We start from the raw sequence: 19,881 nt of genomic DNA on the forward strand, positions 1-19,881 counted from the left end.
ATCCAAGTGACTATTCCAGGATTGTCTGGTTCTATCCAGGTATGCACCTTTGATTGATTGTCTTCCCATTATTTAGGCTATTTTATAACTCTGTAAAGGTAGAAGTTAAGCTATAGAAACTGTTAGTAATGCAAACAATTATTCTCCATTGAAATGCAAATACACTGTATCTGGAAATATAACAAATTTCTGCCCTATAGAAAGAATGATCTCAAACATTACATTTCATTGCCATATAAGACAGCAACATCCAACAAAATATATGTACAATGCAAGCCACAGATGTAATTTTAAATTTTTTTTTTTTTTTTGAGATGGAGTCTTGCTCTGTTGCCCAGGCTGGAGTGCAATGGCATGATCTCCACTCACCACAACCTCTGCCTCCTGGGTTCAAGCCATTATCCTGCCTCAGCCTCCAGAGTAGCTGGGATTACAGGTGCATGCCACCACACTCAGCTAATTTTTTTGTTTTTTTGGAAGAGACTGGGTTTCTCCATGCTGGTCACGCTGGTCTCGAACTCCCGACCTAAGGTGATCCACCCGCCTCAGCCTCCCAATACTTTGGGAGGGATTACAGGTGTGAGCCACCGCACTCGGCCGTAATTTTGCATTTTCTAGTAGCGCACTGAAAAGGATAAAAACAGGTGAAATTCATTTTAATAATACATTTTATTTAATTCAATTATGTCCAAAATATTATTTCAGCAAGTAGTCAACATAAAAAATACTGAGATAGTTTACATTCTTTTTTTGTATACTATGTCTTTGAAATGGCTAACATACTTTATATTTACAGCACATCTCAATTCATACTAGCCACAATTCACATGCTCAATAGTCACGTGGTTAGTGGCTACCATATTGAACAGTGCAGCTCCAGTTTTTCTTTGTCTGCACAGATCTGGATAATTCAACTATTACATCTCCCCATGCAAATATTTGTTTAAACACTTTTGGTGTCAACCCTAGATATTTCTTCAGCTCCTACTATGTTCCTGGCTGTTCGCTACTTATTAGGATGGGTATAAAAACTATAATAAATGTCCCCTGACCTCAAAAAGTAAGATGAGGTAAGACATATAAATAATTTAAAAAATTTTTCAAACAAGATTACATGTAAATGAATTCTTGAATTTAGTGGGCAATAGAGAAGTGAAAAATCAATATGATAGGCACATTCAAGGAGGAGACTTGGGAGGGAAGAGAGGAGCCAGGGATATTCAAGACTTAATAAACAGAATGAGGAAGGAAAGGGATGAGTTAATGATTACAGAAAACAGAAGTTACTGGCCTGCTTTTATTTATTTATGTATTTTGCCTGATTTTGTCAAACATTCCATTTCTTTGTTTCAGATCATAGTTTTCATAACATATGGTTGTCTTAGGCAAATAAATTAAAATAACTTTAGATTGAATATAGATCTTATCTATTGTATGTTGTATGATCTCAACTCTGCTCTAAAAAATGCATTTTTGAAAACAGGAAAAAAACATCCAACATGGCCCAGACAACTGGATTGATTATGGTGGAGTAAAGGATGATACTGCTTCTTTCAAGATTGCTATACCTTTTGTTACCTTTTTTCAATAATCATGCAATATTTTACAATTAGAAAAAAAAATGTGTACTGTTTATATTATGTAAAGATGTTTTATTCATTTGATGGTTCCAGAAATTCTGAAATGATGTTGGACAAATAGATGTATCTGAACACCCCAGTATGACCCCTTGATGTCTAAATACCAGAACAGTAGTCCAGGATCTTTTATATCACATATTCCAGAACCACAGGCTATTGTACTGATAAATTGTGGAGTAAGATTTTATCCATTTTCCATCAATTTTGTCTTGCAATGTGAGAAGAGTCAAGTCTTGCTGAAGTTAATAAGTGGCCATCTGGGGCTTATTTTACTTTTCGAAAAGCAGATTGCTGAAGGTGACTGCCTTGTTGTTAAGAAAGGTTCATGGCTAATGATTTTGACAAGTAAAGCTGTGCAACTACGTAAGGTGATTCATTTGATCACTCATCTTCTGTTAGTCACGCAGCTGATGGGAATTTCACACACAGCTTTCATGTTTGGCCTTTGCCTTCATGATTTTAGCTCATAGAGCAAACTATTGTCATATCTTCCAGTTAACTTGACTAAGCAGCCCTTGAAGAATAACTGGCTACTTTACTTTCACTTTGCACACCCTACCTCTAGCACAATCATTAGGCATGCCTTATCTTTCTTTGCTTTTGCTGTTTACTAATTACTATTAACCATTGCCCTTTGTCCACTTCATTCTGACTTTTTCCACTGACTCAGCTATTTCTCATCTTTCTCACACCCGCTCCTTATTTAGCCCAGTAGTTTCAAATTAACTTCTTGAAATAACGCTTGCACATTTTCAAAATGCTAGAACATTTCGTAGATTTATAATAATATGGCTCTGTAAGTGTGATAATGCCTTATATTAGTCAAATTCGCAGTTTTTTCTTGATCAACCATGGTATTGATGGACTTATGAAGTTATAGGGAATTTTTCAAGCAGGTGTAGACCTAAAGAAGTCCTAGCCAAGCATGTTGGCTCACATCCCAGCACTTTGGGAGGCTGAGGTGGGCAGATCACAAGGTCAGGAGATCGAGACCATCCTGGCTAATATGGTGAAACCTTGTCTCTACTAAAAATACAAAAAATTAGCCAGGCGTGGTGGTGAGTGTCTGTAATCCCAGGTACTAGGGAGGCTGAGGCAGGAGAATCGCTTGAACCCAGGAGGTGGAGGTTGCAGTGAGCCAAGATCGTGCCACTGCACTCCAGCCTGGGCGACAGACCGAGTTGCTGTCTCAAAAAAAAAAAAAAAAAACTTGCTTGTATTCATGGAGTTAGATAGTGAGGGGGGTCGGGGGGAAGGTATGAACTATAGAAAAGAGTATGCAAATAGATATGAGTAAGGGTGTCCATCACAGTGTTCTTTATGCTAACAAAAACTTTAGAAACAACCTGAATATCCAAAGGGGAATAGTGGAGGAAAAATTGTTGTATCTCTAAACAGTGAAACAACAGGCAGCTATTTGCATATTCATTGTGATATTATTTGAGCAAAGCGTTACTAAGAATAACCTCTTGACATAACTTGCTCTTATATATATATGATCTCACTCATTTGCCTGTGAGCCTTTGATGATCCTCTGTCTTCTGGATGAGATATCTTTGCTCTCCTCCTGCTTCCCCCAGCCAATCTCCAAGATTTGCATTTTCAAGTTTGTGGGGATAAATCACTTGTTGGTTGTGGTAGCCACGTGGTCAATTTGCACATTTCTTTCATTAAGAAATTCAAAATGTTGTGCTAGGAGGGCAGAGGAGATTTCGGAAGACTCTTTGAGGAAAAAAATTGTACCACTGGGAACCTATGTCCAAAGCATTAATGTCATTAGATTAACTCAGCTATATAGGAAGCTGTTGAAAGATTTCCATATAAATAATCTGTTTATTTCCCTGCATTCACAGCCTCCTCTCCCCATTGCTGGCCCCATTTAATTCCCATTCCAGAAACAAAATCCAATCAATGTGGCTGGAGCATTTGTGGAAGGTTCCATAAAATAAGAAAGACCTGAGTGGAGCCTTAAGGAATGGCAAAACATTTTGTAGGCAGGGCATACGGAGAAGAGTCTAGCACACTGGTGTTAAACCGTGGGGCTCAGAAGGAGTGTGAGGTGCCCTGAAGTCCAGGAGAGTCTGATCCAGTCTAATCCACCAGAGTAATAGATTCGGCTGGAAGGCGAGTAGAAGGTATGACCTGGGGAGCCGCATTAAGAAGATCCTTTTGAATATTTAATATGAGAGTTGAAATGTCATTTAGTAGTTGATGGGAAGCCCCTGGCACAATCCTTCTCAATAAGCATCACACAGGGAGGGGAGCATCACACACTGGGGTCTGTTGGAGGGAAATAGGGGAGGGACAGCGGGGGTGGGTGGGGAGTTGGGGAGAGACAGCATGGGGAGAAATGCCAGATATAGGTAAAGGGGAAGAAGGCAGCAAATCACACTACCATGTGTGTACCTATGCAACAATCTTGCATGTTCTTCACATGTACCCCAAAACCTAAAATGCAATAAATAAATAAATAAATAATAAAATAAAATTAAAAAACAAAGAAAAAACCTTCAATACAGCTGGGTGCAGAGGCTTATGTCTATACTCCCAACACTTTGGGAGGCCAAGACGGAAGGATCCCGTAGGCCCAGGGTTTTGTGGTTATAGTGAGATATGATCATATCACTGTACTCTAGCCCGGTGACAGAAAGAGACTTTGTCTTCAAAAAAATTAAGAAATAATAAATTTAGGCCAGGCACAGTGGCTTATGCCTATAATCCCAGCACTTTGAGAGACCAAGGCAGAAGAATTGCTTGATCCCAGGAGTTTGAGACCAGCCAGCGTAACATGGCAAAATCCTGTCTCTACAAAATATAAAAATAAAAATTAGCTGGGTGTGGTGATACATACCTATTGTCCCAGCTATTTGGGAGGCTGAAGGTGAGAGGATAACTTGAGTCTGGGAAGTTGAGGCTGCAGTGAGCTGTGATTGTTCCACTGCACTCCAGCCTTGGTGACAGAGCGAGAACTTATCTCAAAATAATAATAATAATAGGCCAGGTGTGATGTCTCATGCCTGTAATCCCAGCACTTTGGGAGGCCTGAGGTCAGGAGTTCAAGACCAGTGTGGCCAACATGGTGAAACCTCATCTCTACTAAAAATACAAAAAATTAGCCGGGCTTGGTGGTGGGCACCTGCAATCCCAGCTACTTGGGAAGCTGAGGCAGGAGAATCACTTGAACCCAGTAGGCGCAGGTTTCAGTGAGCAGAGATTGCGCCATTGCTCTCCAGCCTGGGCAACAAGAACAAAACTCTGTCTCATAATAATAATAATAATAACAATAATAATGATAATAAAAGTTTAAAAACCCTTCAATAGCTACTTACAGCCCTCCAATTTAACAGTACACTCCTTACCCTGGCATTTACAGCTTTCATGATCTATCTCCAATTTACCATTCTGCCATTTCTATTCACATGCACATTGCACATACCACACTGATAACTGTTCAACACATTTTCCTATACCTCCTCTATATATACTTTATAATTTGTTTTATAGTTGTTTGAAGATGTGTTTTTTCAAACCACTGGACAATGCTCCTTGATTTTAGGATCCTTGTCTGATCCCATTCTGTGTTTCTTTCAATATCTTTTTAGCATCTACACGTTGTAGGCACCAGAAATAATTTGTGGATGAACATTGGGCTTGCTGAAGAATACTAAGAACTTTGGCTCCAAGTTTTTTTTTATCAAAATTTAAAAAAAAAAGCATCACACATGTAACTCTTCCAAATGACTTGTGGCCTCCCCTGCTGCAACTAAGAACCATGGCTGTAAGAAAACAGCAGTCAGATAAAACCAGGTCAAGAAAGAGGCAGAAAAAAGCCCTTGACTGGAATTTAACAGCAGCAAAGTGATAACCGTGGTAAAAAGCCAGCCTTCTGACCCCTGAGCTTTGTATTCAGCTTTCTGTTCTCCCATTTTGATTACTTTTGCACTTTCCTCCAGGATACCCTTTCTCTTATTCTCTAGCTGAACAATTCAGGGAAAACCTTTTTCTTTGTGTTTCTGTGGCAGAGTGGAAGCAGACTGACATTTTCCCCAAATTGCATCGTAAACTGCCAAGGGGTGGGGAAAAGAAAGCAAGAAGCCGAGAATAGCCCAAAAAGTCAATGTTCCCAAGTAAAGATTTGGAGTACAAAATTCCCTAAGTAGGTAATGTCATTAAAGCAGTGGGCCTGAGAGGTGCTGCTGTTAAAGAAGCGCCATCCAAACAATAACCTAATCCCTACATAAAGGGATGCAATGATACAGAGTGCACAACTCTTACTAAAATCCTCTTTCCTCTCCCATTTTCAGGTATCCCAAAATTCCCAGAAATTTTTCACTATCCTATCCAAGAAGTTACTCTCCCATCCATGCTACCCTTGATTAACTCTCTCTTCCACAAACCATGCCATATGTCACTTCCCGAAATATCACAAAGTCTGTGCTACAAACCACTACACTTCTCTCTCCGTCTCTCTCTCCCCTTTCCACTTCCCTCCTCTCCCTCCCCTTCTCCTTCATTAACCTGGGCCTTTCCTGAACACCTTGTCACAGGCAGGAAAAAAACAAAGGCTGTGAACGTATAAATGTCATATTTTCGTCTGATAGCCATTCTTCCTAATCCTTCATCTGCCTGTAAGCTATGTGATCACTAAAGCCTGCCTGTTCTTCAGCACACAGAAAAAATGGCAGTGTTACAAACTCAACCTTATTCTTTTTCAAACCTCCCTTATCTGCTTGGGAGCTGTTGCTCATCTCCAGATTCTTAATGAAGGTACACACCTACTTCACATCTGAAGCAGGGCAGTGGTCGCTAGCACCCCTCGAGCACCCAGTGAATGGTATAGCCCAGCCCAGATCAAGTCACCAAAATCACCTGCTCTGCACTCCTAAAATAACTCACAAAAGACTTCTCTTCCTCTACCCTCAGCCCTCCAACACTTGCCTACATGTAACTGGAGAAGGTGTACTTGTAGAATTTCACTATATAACAATTGCTTAACTTTATTACAGGACTTAGATTCTGGGGGAGTGGGGAAACGGGTAAGCATAAGAGAAAGGAAAAGAAAAGAGAAACAGAAAACTAGTGTCAAAGCTCTGTTTTGATAAGGCCTTAAAAATGTTTATGGACTTCCTTTCCAGTAGACTTTTTTGGTGAAATATATTAGAAAGTTATAGGAACTACAATGCCATCAGGAACTCTCAGTATTCACCTGGAAGTGAGAATCAAGCATAGTATCCTACTCAGTGTCCCACAGAAAGAAAACTGTAGTACTTGCAGCCAAGTTGAAAATGAAAATCAACTCTTGTGGTAGATCATTTCCAAAGGTGGCCACCAACAATCTTTCTATCCCTGTACACCCCTCCCATCAAGAGATGGAGTCTATTTTCTCCTGAACTGGTCTCATGACTTGTTTTGGCCAATCAAATGAGGCACAAGTGATGTTCTAGTACTCCTAAGAGCTACAAGAACTGTGAGACTTTAAGAACACTTATAATTTCTGCTTTTGTTTTTCTGGAATCAGCTGATAGATTAAAAAGCTCAGGCTAGGCCACTAAATGAGAAGATAGAGGCATAGCCAGCTCCTAGCCATTCCAGCTTAGGCCAGACATGTATGTATGCCATCTTAGACATTCCATCCTAAGCTGAGCTCCCAGCTGAATACAGCCAACACCATGTCTAGCAGAAAAACTACCTAGCTGAGCCCAGTGAATCCACAGAATCCATGAGAACTAGTAGACTGTTATTGTTTTAATCCAGTAAGGTTTGAGGGAGGTTTTACACAGCAAGAGATAACTGAGACAACTCTGTTTATCAATTCAACCAATCTCAGTCAAGGATATCAACAAATCTGGATCCTAGATAAGCTTTTAATTTTCTTACTTTTTATGTTTGAGCTGCTCTTTTGTTACTTGATTGTTCTATATTGATCTCAGTCATGCATTCAAGACAGTTTTGATTTTAAATTTTATCCCCCATAGCTCCCATAAGAACAATCAAAATTATTAGAGCTTACTAATTATTATAGATAAACTCTGGTCACTTTATCTATATTACTTATATATAGTTAGTACATAAACTTTCTCTGATTCTGCAGACACTTTGGGTTTTATTATTGGCTTGATTTTTAAATTTTGACTTTCAAAATGTTCTGGGTCTGTATTTGCGGTGATAATTTCCTTTTGAATGTGTTTTTCCAAGCTTATTCATGCTTTTCAAATGTAAATTCACCAGTGTGAGAGCAATATGTATTCAGACAATAGCATTCATCAGATGTCACTGCTGCACTGGAAGGATTCTCCAGGGTTTAACTCTAATCCTTCTCACTTCCTTACTCTATAGAATCTTTGTGTGACTTTATCGACGTCAATGACTTCAATTATCATCTTTAAATGATGACTCTCAAATCCAGACTTCCCATTTGGACTTCCCCACTGAGAGTCAGATATAATTCCAACTGCCCACCAGACATCTCCACTTAGATGCTCTACAGACTTCACAAACTTAACATCTCCGAAATGAAATTCCTTGTCCTCCAAAACTTGCTCTTCCCCGCTTAATCTTTTGCTCAATCAATAGTAGCAGCATCCATCCAAAAATATGGCATGTGGGTCTCTTCACCTGATGAGGAGCTCTAGGTCCCATTTATTTCCATATCCCCAAATCTTAGCACAGGACTTAATACACAGTAATGATCACTAAGTGCTTTCCAATTAGTAATTGAATGAACAATGAGGCTCTGCTTACCTCAGTAAGAAATATCAGCTGCTATCTAACCCAGATAAATGTGCCAATACTTTTAGCACTATCTAGTCTTATTCAAGGCAAGACTTCCATTAACAGAGAGAACCAAATGGGTCACCACAGGCCATATGCTTGAAAAAGTCTTGACTTCAACGTGCTTATGAAGTACAGCCTTCCCTATCAGGACTGATGTTCATTTGAACAGGTTGCATGATGAACCTATTGCCTCAGTTCCTGAGCCCCTGCTGCACCCAAGTCCTGTTCTGAGCAAAGCATGTCACCTTCTTGATTTCAAATATGAGACCTCTTCCTAGTCATTCATGCTGCCATAACGCCAAGGTAGTCTTGTACTCTACTGCTGCACCATACCAAATAGCTCTACCTTCTGGGATACACGCTTTTAACATTTTTCCCCCAATCACAAATTTCCAGCTAGGTCCAACTAGTTCAATGCCAACTCAGTTGAAATCTTTGATTTCTTTAAGGCACTGTGTTGCAGATGTTAATTCCTCTTTATTACTGAGTCATATGTGCAGACCCAAGTACTGCCTGATTCACTGTGCCCCACTTCCTCTCTGAGTAGTTCTAGAAGTCCAACCTGCTTCAAAGCCAAACCAGTTTAAGTCATAGACATTTTAAGTTTCTCTCTGTAGCTTAAATGTCTCACTCTCTTGATAGGATCATGACTGACAGCTTACGAACAATGTTTTTAAATATTTATTTCTGCAATAACTGCTTTTGTACTCTGAGATTAATTGATAACATCTTCAATAATAAATTATTTGACGTGGCAACTTCTTTGTGAAATCAAGCACAGTCCCACATATCCATGAGATACCCTCTGGGTTTATAATCCTAGACCCTTAAACACTACTTTTTTTTTTAATTCAAATACATTTTCATTTCTGGAGTTGGGGGTGATTATAACGGTTCATTCAAAACACTCTTTAGTAAAACAGTACTTCCCAATTTTGTAACATCTGAATAAAAAAGCAATTTAATCTCCCTGAAAACATTTTTTGGCATTAAAATTCATTATATCCATTTACATAATGATGAGGAAAGCTCAGTGAAACTACCAATCTATTTAACATCTTAGGTTTGATGAAGCACATTAAAACATGAATGTACAGTTAAAAGACAGGTTATTTCATTACCAGACCATGTTATACTACTTCTTTTTTTTTTTTTTTTTTTTTTTTTTTTTTTTTTGAGACGGAGTTTTGCTCTTGTTACCCAGGCTGGAGTGCAATGGCGCAATCTCGGCTCACCGCAACCTCCGCCTCCTGGGTTCAGGCAATTCTCCTGCCTCAGCCTCCTGAGTAGCTGGGATTACAGGCACGTGCCACCATGCCCAGCTAATTTTTTGTATTTTTAGTAGAGACGGGGTTTTACCGTGTTGACCAGGATGGTCTCGATCTCTTGACCTTGTGATCCACCCGCCTCGGCCTCCCAAAGTGCTGGGATTACAGGCGTGAGCCACCGCGCCCAGCTATACTACTTCTTTAACAAATTCTTATCACCTTCTTCCTGTCCTTTGCCTCTCTATACAGTCTATACAACTACATCATTATAAGTTGAATAAATTAAGGAGAATGTATAAGGTTTAACACATCAGTGAAATGTGAATATATAAATCAACGCCAATGTGCTAACAGCAAAGATCTTAACAGATCTACTTTACTTCTAGGGTAAAATAAACATATTAACAATTTACATGAGAATGGTTGAAACTCAAAAGCCTAAAAGCAAAAATGTGGTTTAGCAATCTTTTCATTAAAGTCTAAAAGTAATCTTTGGATCTCCCTATCAAAATTCCAGCTGGCTTTTGTTTTTTCCAGAAGTTGACAAGTTGATTCTAAAATTCATGTGGAAATGCAAGAGATTTATAATAGTCAAAACAATCTGAAAAAGAAGAACAAAGTTGGAGGACTTACACTTACCAATGTCAAAACCTAGTTTAAAGTTATGGTAATCAAAATGGTGTGGCACTGGCATAAGGATAGACACATAGACCAATGGAATAGAACTGAGAGTCCAAAAATAAACCCTTATATTTATGGTCAATTGATTTTTGACAAGGGTGCTGAGACAATTCAATGGGGAAAAATAGTATTTTCAACAAATGGTACTGAGACAACATGCAAAAGAATAAAGTTGGACTTCTTCCTCACACTATATGTAAAAATTAACCTAATATGTATCATAAGTCTCAATGTAAGGGCTAAAATTATCAAACACTTAAAAGAAATCGTAAGAGTATATCTTAATGGCCTTGGGTTAGCCAATGATCTCTCAGATATGACATGAAAAGCACAAGTGACAAAAGAAAAAATAGATAATTTGGATTTCATCAAGATTATAAATTTTATGCTTCAAAGGACAACATCAAGAAGATGAAAAGAAGTAGGACAGTGGTTATAGAAGTCAGAGTCCACTAAGGAGCGTGTAACAACTCACTTGCAGAAAATAAAGAAAGAAAAATAAATAGAAAGTGAAAAATACAACCCACAAAATAGGAGAAAACATTTTCAAATCGTGTATCTAACTGGTATCCTTAATGTATAAAGAATTCCTATAATTCAATAACTGAAAGACTAATAACTCAATTTTAAAATGGGCAAAAAATTTGAATAGACATTTCTCTGAAAAAGATATACAAATGATCCATAAGCACATGAAAAGATATTCAACATCATTAGTCATCAGGGAAATGCAAATCAAAAGCATAATAAGATAATATTTCACACCCAGTAGGATGGCTGTAATCAAAAAGACAGACAATAACAAGTGTTGATGAGGATGTGGTGAAGCTGGAACCCTCCTCATATACTGCTGGTGGGAAGATAAAATGGCACAGCTGATTTGGGAAACAGTTTGGCAATTCTTCAAAATGTTAAATATGGTGTTAAAAATGACCTGGCAATTCTATACCTAGGTGTACACTCAAAAAAAAAAAATGAAAACACATGTCCATAAAAAAATCTGTATGTTCACACCAGCACTATTTATAATAGCCAAAAAGTAGAAACAACTTAAATGTCCATCAACTGGCAGTTGGTTAAATAAGAGGTGGTATGTCCATACAATGAAATATTATTCAGTAATAAAAAGAAATGAAGTATTGATTAGCAAACCTTGAAAACATTATGCTAAGTGCTAGTTGAAAGAATCCAGTCACAAACACCACATATTATATTATTCCATTTCTAGGAAATGTCTACAATAGGCAAATCTACAGGGTCAGAGTGTAGATTAGTGATTTCTTAGGGCTAAAGGATGTAATGGGATGAGAAATGAGGAGTGACTGTTAATGGGTGCCAAGTTTCTTTTAGTGGAATGAAAATATTCTCAAATTAGACTGTGATTGTGATTCTACATCCTGTGAAAATAACAAAAAAAATAATTATACACTTTAAATAGATGAATTGTATGGTATGTAAATTATATCTCAATGTAGCTGTTAAAAAATAAAAGTAATTTTCTTTCCACTTCATGTCACAATTCATTATGAAATCTGAACCAGGGAGTCTGAATTAAGAATGTTTTATGAACTTCCTTTTTTCCCTCAATAGGTTTTATTTGTGGCTGAACATGCTGTAACTGAAGTGCCTGCTAAATTGATGCTGTTCCTCTTTATAGGGCAAATTTCATCAAATTTTCCTTCAATTTGTCTTTCCCCAATATAGATTAGTACTCTTGTATTTAAAAGATGCAGTTCCAAATGATTCCTCACTTATCTCCTGGGTAGTACATAATGTTACCATAAGAAACTACTTTTCTTTTTATTCAAAAGACTTGGCCAGTCTGCAATCTACTTTCTGCTTCCAGAAAGACTACTCAGAAAATATTTCTTTACTTTTGTCAGGAGCACTTGTGAAACACTTTGAAATAAATGGACCAAATATATATATATATATCTGAGTGTCCTGTCTGGTACATTCTTTCAGGTTATCTGATTCTATAGGGTTTGTGCCTTTTTTTTTTTTTAGACCTAGTCTCACTCTGTTACCCAGGCTGGAGTGTAGTTGCGTGATCTCAGCTTACTGCAACCTCTGCCTCCTGGGGTTCAAGCAATTCTCCTGCCTCAGCCTCCCAAGTAGCTGGGATGACAGGCATGTGCCCCCATGCCAAACTAATTTTTGTATTTTTAGTACAGATAGGGTTTCACCATGTTGGCCAGACTGATCTCAAACTCCTAACCTCAGGTGATCTGCCGCCTCAGCCTACCAAAGTGCTGGGATTACAGGCGTGAGCCATCACACCCAGCCTGTTTTGTGCCTTCTGATGCCTTCAAACTATTTTACAACTCTGTATGTTGTAGAAAAAGAATCAGATAATAATTTAAATAATTCATGTATATAGAAATGCAAATGAATTGTGTCAGTGGAATGGAATGGACATCAAGCAGTTTTGCATCTATTTCCGAATCTATGTAAGCATTTTTGATGTGTTCTTTGAATTATCCTTTGAACTGGTTGTAAAGTCTTACTGGTTCCCTTAGTAATTAATTTGATAAATAAGATATTTTATAAGTGTTCACTTCATTTTTGTCCTGGTTTTAACATTTCTTGGAAGAGTCTGTCTTAGTTGAGGCTGCTATAATAAAAATACCATAGACTGGGTGACTTAAATGGCAAACAATTCTCACAGTTCTGGAGGCTGGGAAGTTCAAGATCAAGACACAAGCAGATTTGGTGTCTGGTGAGAACTCTCTTCCTGATTTGCAGAAAGCCTGTCTTCTCATTTTATGGTAGGAGGGGAGAGACATAGCAAACTCTTGTGTCTTTCCTTATAAGGGCACTAATTCCATTCATGAAGTCTCTACCCTCATTATCTCATCTAAACTGAATCACTTCCAAAAGGTTCCACCTTCTAATACAATTACATTGGGAGTTAGGATTTCAACAAATGAATCTGGGGGTGGGGGACACAGTCAGTCCATAACAATATCTTTTAACATTTCTTCTCTTACTTTACACACTAAAGTAGGAAATTTCATTTCCCCCACATTACTCTCAAAGAAAGTGACAGATAATAAATAAACTAGCAATCCCTAGTTCAATACCAATGTAGTTTTATTGTATTGTGGCTGGGTGTGTAATATTAGCACAATACTTAATATATGGTTGGTGCTTGATAAATTTTGCTTATTAAATAGTCCTTTTTCTGTTATGTTTTATATCTGGCTTTTTTTTTTTTTTTTTTTTTTTTGAGACATAGTTTCACTCTTGTTGCCCAGGCTGGAGTGAGTGCAATGGTGTGATCTCGGCTCACCTCAACCTCCACCTCCAGGGTTCAAGCAATTCTCTTGCCTCAGCCTCCCGAGTAGCTGGGATTATAGGTATGTGCCACCACACCTGGCTAATTTTGCATTTTTAGTAGAGATGGGGTTTCTCCATGTTGGTCAGGCTGGTCTTGAACTCCCAACCTCAGGTGATCTGCCTGCCTCAGCCTCCCAAAGTGCTGGGATTATAGGCATGAGCCACTGCACCCAGCCTATATCTGGAAATCTTATCTCTGGTCACTGGAGCCCTCTCATGTACATTTTGCTCACATCAGCCTAAATCAACTCTTTCTCAATGTTGTTAGCACTGCCTTTTGCCAAGCAAGGTCTTCACACACTGCAGATCTGGCCTGTATTTGTGTGATTCAAGGAATCGCAGCCTACTCCCCCACCCCAACTTGTTCAAAATTAGCCTCCTAGCCACCCACAGGCCTGCTGCCATCCCTGACATTCCCACCAAGATAACCGTTCCTTTAGGTTAATATATAGTTTCCAGAGTAAAAAGGAACCAAAACCAGGGACAACAGATGTCAAAACAAACAACTCTATAATTGAAGAACACACCTGTCATCCCATCCCCCAACTCCCCAACCTCTACTAGCAGGGATGGCAGAAGATAGTATTTCCCATCTAAGAACTTAACTGTGCCTTTGCAAGTTAATTTCCAGTCATCACAGTAGGTCTTCGCGAAACTAAAGGAATTGCTATTAAAAGGATCAGTGATTCACCCTTTTCTCATTCTTGGCAGGGCTAAAGGGAGAAAAGAGGGCAGAGGAGGTGGATGTGTAATATTGTGAGGTGCTAACTCTATTATGAGAGGACCAGCCTTATAATTATGGGGCAGTTAAGGAAAGGTCTATCTCATCAAGTTTATACTATAAACTTTGAGAACTAAAGCTCATCTTTAAACAACATGTATTTATTCATTCATTCAATAAATATTTATCAACCACCTACTATGGGTCTACCACCATGTTGGTCTGTATAGCAGGTGCTGAACCTGCCATGCCCATACCCCTGGATCTTCCCATAGGCCACCTACAGAGGATTCTTTTACAGCCTAATGGACGCCCTCTGAGAGTGTTTGCTAACCTCTAAAGGAGTGTGCTCATCCTGTCTGGGATAGGCCAGAAGTACTAGGATGGGAGTAGATAAGGACCCCAACTTCCTACTCCCAAGGTAGTCCACAGTCTTTCAGAAGGTTCCAGGAGGGATTGAACCCCTGTTGCCTAAGTGGTAACTTGCTCATTCATGCACTTTTGACTGATTTTCCACCTTCCCTCCTGTTCTTCCTACAATCACATCCCAAATAAACCAAATCTTTGTCTCAAAGACTGTTTTGAGGGAAACCCAAACTAAGACAAGAAATATCTGTGTGTACATGTGGTAAGCTGATGTGCACTCTAATATCTGTAGACATAGTGTGCCCAAGACTACCCTTCTGGAGCCCCGAAAACTGAGTAACACAGACTGAGGGCATGTCTTGCTTTGAGTAAGAACTATACCACCTAGATCTACACAGTTTACTGTCTGCATTAACATAGCTCTCCAATTCAGCCCACTTTAGTAACTTTACTAACATCACTTTACTATTCAGCTGTTTTTAATCAACGCTGACTATTCCAAGAAAAAAATTTTGACTACTATTCCAAAAAAAAATTTGTCTAAGAGGATAAAAGTTGCAAATAAGATTTTTTCAGAAACCTTCCCCAAGAAAATTGTTTAAATGAAAATCAAACTATTCAATTCAATAGACAGCATTGACAGCTATTTATTCCTTTAGACTCTTTATTAAAAACATTCACCTCAAAATCTCCCCTTGTTGTATCCACGAATTTTAAACTATTACATCATGGTTCTTATCCAATGATGATCAATCCGCTGCACAAAAGGCCCACTTTTAACGAGTCTCTGAAGCCTCATAAACATCACAACTTAGCCCTCTCCCCTAAGGAAGCTGCTAAGACTGCAGTTAGGTAATGCTCACCCTTACTGCGGTAGGAGTAAGCTCAACTTTGTCTTATTAATAGGTTGTTTGCATGATATTCTCAGGAATCCAGCACTGAAAGGGAGTGGAGAACAGGGTTGAGGGGGTGGATATCCTTAGATAAGACCATCCTCTGTGAGTAGCTGGTAGAGTTTCATACAAGATGAGTAGCATGCCAGGTGCAGTGGCACCCACCTGCAGTCCCAGCTACTCGGGATGCTGAGGCAGGAGGATCACTTGAGCCCAGAGTTTCAAGTCCAGCCTCAGCAACATAACAAGATTCCATCTCAAAAAAAAAAGGAAAAAGAAAATGAGTAGCAGATTATCATGACAGATATTAGAAGATGGTAGTCTCCTGGAGGGGTGAAGACTCAAGGTCAGAAGAACAAGGTTAAGGATGCACAAATGGATGCCCTGTGAAGGGTTTAAATCCCTGAGTACATTTTTCACAGGCCATGGAAACAAGGCACAATCAATACACAGTTTGAAAGTCTTTCCCCCATAGGCTGTAATTCCCTTTAGCATTCTTTGACCCTTCCATAAAGCCTGAATCACCTACAAAACTTTGTGAGTGGCAAAGTGAGTGGCAAAACTTTGTAAAGGCAAGTGGAAGACAAGGTCACGAAAGGAGAGGTAAGTCTTCTTTTTTTTTTTTTTTTTTTGAGATGGAGTTTAGCTTTTGTTGCCCAGGCTGGAGTGCAATGGTGTGATCTGGGCTCACCGCAACCGCCGCCTCCCGGGTTCAAGTGATTCTCCTGCCTCAGCCTTCCAAGTAGCTGGGATAACAGGCATGTGCCACCATGCCAGCTAGTTTTGTATTTTTAGTAGAAATGGGGTTTCTCCACGTTGGTCAGGCTGGTCTGGAACTCCCAATCTTAGGTGATCCACCCACCTTGGCCTGCCAAAGTGCTAGTATTACAGGCCTGAGCCACCGCACCCGGTGAGAGGTAAGTCTTGACCATATCTCTGTTCCTCCTGTCTGAAAACACTCTGGTTAGGGGCAGCAGAGTACATCAAGGAGGACTGCAGTTTAATGCAGGTCAATGGCCCAGGCCATGCCCAGCCAAGGTCCATGAGAGAATAGGAAATCAATAACACAGCCTTTGCAGTATAATAAGGAGAACCTTAAGGAGCCTCCTCTCTTGCTCAAATGTATCTACCCAAGAGAAATATCACATGAGCCACACATGTGAGCCACATATGTAATTTAAAACTTTTTGCAGCCATATAGTAAAAAGTAAAAAGAAACAGCTGTTTCTTTTTATGTTCATATTTTATTAAAATCATGTATTGAAAACATTATCATTTCAACATGTAATCAATATAAAAAGTATTAATGAGATATTTCCCCCTTTTTTTACTAAGTCTTTGAAATTCAGTGTGTATTTTGCATTTACAACACATTTCAGTTTAGCCACATTTCAAGTGCTGCATAGCCACATGTAGCTCATGGCTGCAGTATTGAACAGCATAGGACTATGGAAAGGTGACCCTGGGAAAAAAACAGACCCTTGGATAACAATCCCTCATTCACCATCTTTAATTTAGCAGCTGAACCTGTGCTCTCTATAGAAACCAGAGACCAAAACCAGCAGGAGTGAGCCATGGGGGAGGAATAAGGAATGAACCGGAAACCAGCCCTCCTCTTAGAGATAATTGTGTGTGTAGCCAGCTCTACTGTCTGGGCTACACATCTGCTGTGTCAAAATCCAATTTGGATTCTCACTTTCTACTCTGTCAGGAACAGGTTGTACTTCCTGATCTCTTTATTTTCCCCTATTATTCCCTCTGTAAATTTCTCTTTCAAAACAAGAAAAAAAGATTCTGGCTCATTCTGCTTGCTGTGCTATGAGCAATAAAGTCTTCTTTTTGATCTGGTGGTCTTACACCTTCTGCCAGTATTTATGAAACTGTGGCAAGCTAACTTGTTAGCTTTCAAGTAGGGTCAAATCTCAGACCTTTCACAATTCTTGACATTATCATCCCATCCTTCAATGCCTAACCAAGGTCTGACTCCAAGGAGGAATTAGAGGCACCTTTACTAACCTCTCAGAGCTATTAACACTTCTTGTTTCTACTCAGCCTTTAGCATTTACAATATAGAATTTTTAAATAATTTTATGTGTCTATATTTTAATATCTCTAATTCCCCCATTGCTCTATGCGTTATATTCATTAAAATGCTTGCTGAGCGACTCATTGATTTTTGTTCCATACATGTGAAACATCGGAGAAATTTCATGCCGTGTGATTACCAAGTCTTACCTTCCCCACTTCCTACATTCACATGTGATGATGGTGTGTGACCCTCTCTTCTCTCATGCACCATCAACCTCCCTCCTTCTTCCCCACTCTTCTTTAATTTTCCTTTCTTATATAGTAACTTACCATGCTTTCACCTTAAAACACTAAACCAGATCAACTCAGTGAAAACAAGGCCCTTGAACCTGGAGTTATGGGATACAGAAGCTAAACAAGATCACTTTTTAGTGAAATCTATGAATGCCCTAAGCACACTTGTCTTTAGATTGCCTCAGGTAAAAAAAATCCTTCCTTTTCTTTACCAATGCAAATCCCTTTGGAAGAAGGCTGCACTTAACATACTAAAGTTAACAGATTTTCAGCAGGGCACAGTGGATCGGTGGATCACGCCTGTAGTCCCAGCACTTTGGGAGGCCGAGTCAGACGGATCACCTAAGGTCAGAAGTAAAAAATCCCCCTGGCCAACATGGTGAAACCCCGTCTCTACCTAAAAATACAAAAATTAGCTGGGCGTGGTGGTGTGCACCTGTAATCCCAGCTACTTGGGAGGCTGGGGCAGGAGAATTGTTTGAACCTGGGAGGTGGAATGTGCAGTGAGCCATGATCACACCATTGCACTCCAGTCTAGGTGACAGAGCAAGACACAATCTAAAAAAAAAAAAAAGATTTCCACTTTTTTCATAGAAAAAATAAGTAATTATGACATGAGTCCAATCACAGATGAACGATATTTGCCATTCTATTGCAAATTAATTACACCAGAAAATTCCAATTATTCTAACCTACCCACTACATAACATTTGAAAAGATAAAGAAATAATCTTTTGTTCTCTAAATATGTTATTTTTTCTTTTCCTTCCCTTCCTACATCCTTTTTCTTTTCTTCTTTTTCCCTTCCTTTCTTCCTCTTTTACTTCTTGTTTTCAAGTCCATAGCACTTAACATGCATTTTTCACAGCTTTTCTTGGTGGGGTACATGGTAAGCAGCACAGATTATGCTATAATATCAGAACCTTCTAAGTTATCTTAGAGATACGGAATTGCTCTCAAACCACAAGACTGTCTATAACCTGATTGAGGGTTAATCTATCTATAAGAATTGGAGTTTTGTCAGCTATAGACAGAGTAGAAGAATAAGGTAGGTTGAACTAAAAACTTGTTGACATTCCCTTCCTTCATGATCAGAGTTAGAGGCAGGAAGAACACTGAGCTTTGGAGAAGAGCAACATTACTGTGGCACCATTCATAGTCCATGATCATGGGAAGTTGCATACAGAAACTCAAGATGTATAAGCAATGAATGCAACTTAGTTTAATAAGGAAGAGTGAGGTCATATTGATACTATTGTGCAATTTTCAAGTAGTCTTTGAAAGGTCATTCGTTCCTTAGATGGTGTATTAGTGCGTTCTCACATTGCTGTAAAGAAATACCTGAGACTGGGCAATTTATAAAGAGAAGTTTCCTTGGCTCACAGTTCCACAGGCTGTACAGGAAGCATGGTGCATCTGTTTCTGGGGAGGTCTCAGGAAACTTACAGTCATGGCAGAAGGCAAAGGGGGAGCCAGCATGTCACATGGCAGGAGCAGGACCAAGAGAGGGTGGGGAGATGTCACACATTTTAAACAACCAGATCTCATGAGAACTCACTCACTATACAGTACCAAGGGGGAAGGGGGGGAATGGTGTTAAACCATTCATGAGAACTCCACCTCCATGATCCAATCACCTCCCATCAGGCCCCTCCTCCAACAACGGGAATTACAATTTGACATGAGATTTGGGCAGGGACACATATCCTAACCATGTCAAATGGTAAGTGATGCTCAGTTATTAGGAACTGAAGAAGAAATTCTTCTGCACTCTACTATCTTTTCTCCACCCCATTCATAAGACCAGAGCTTCCCAAAGTGAAGGGAAAATCCCTTTACATCCATCGGACTACTGGGGAGTCTGAATTCAAAAGTCT

General features: G+C 39.2%; 1 protein-coding gene across 1 annotated transcript in view; it reads right to left on the reverse strand.

Moving 5' to 3' along the window:
• Positions 1–3,137: 3,137 nt before the first annotated feature.
• CTPS2 (CTP synthase 2) overlaps positions 3,138–19,881 on the reverse strand; it is a 222,903-nt gene continuing 206,159 nt past the window's right edge. Inside the window, exon 17 of the mRNA XM_032285990.1 lies at positions 3,138–3,332. Within this exon, the coding sequence (XP_032141881.1) occupies positions 3,320–3,332 (13 nt within the window). The 3' untranslated portion in view covers positions 3,138–3,319. The remainder of the gene's footprint in view (positions 3,333–19,881) is intronic.

The sequence above is a fragment of the Sapajus apella genome, unplaced genomic scaffold, assembly GCF_009761245.1.
Source record: "Sapajus apella isolate SASKATOON/1434 unplaced genomic scaffold, GSC_monkey_1.0 scaffold17, whole genome shotgun sequence".
In the NCBI taxonomy this organism is placed as follows: domain Eukaryota; kingdom Metazoa; phylum Chordata; class Mammalia; order Primates; family Cebidae; genus Sapajus; species Sapajus apella.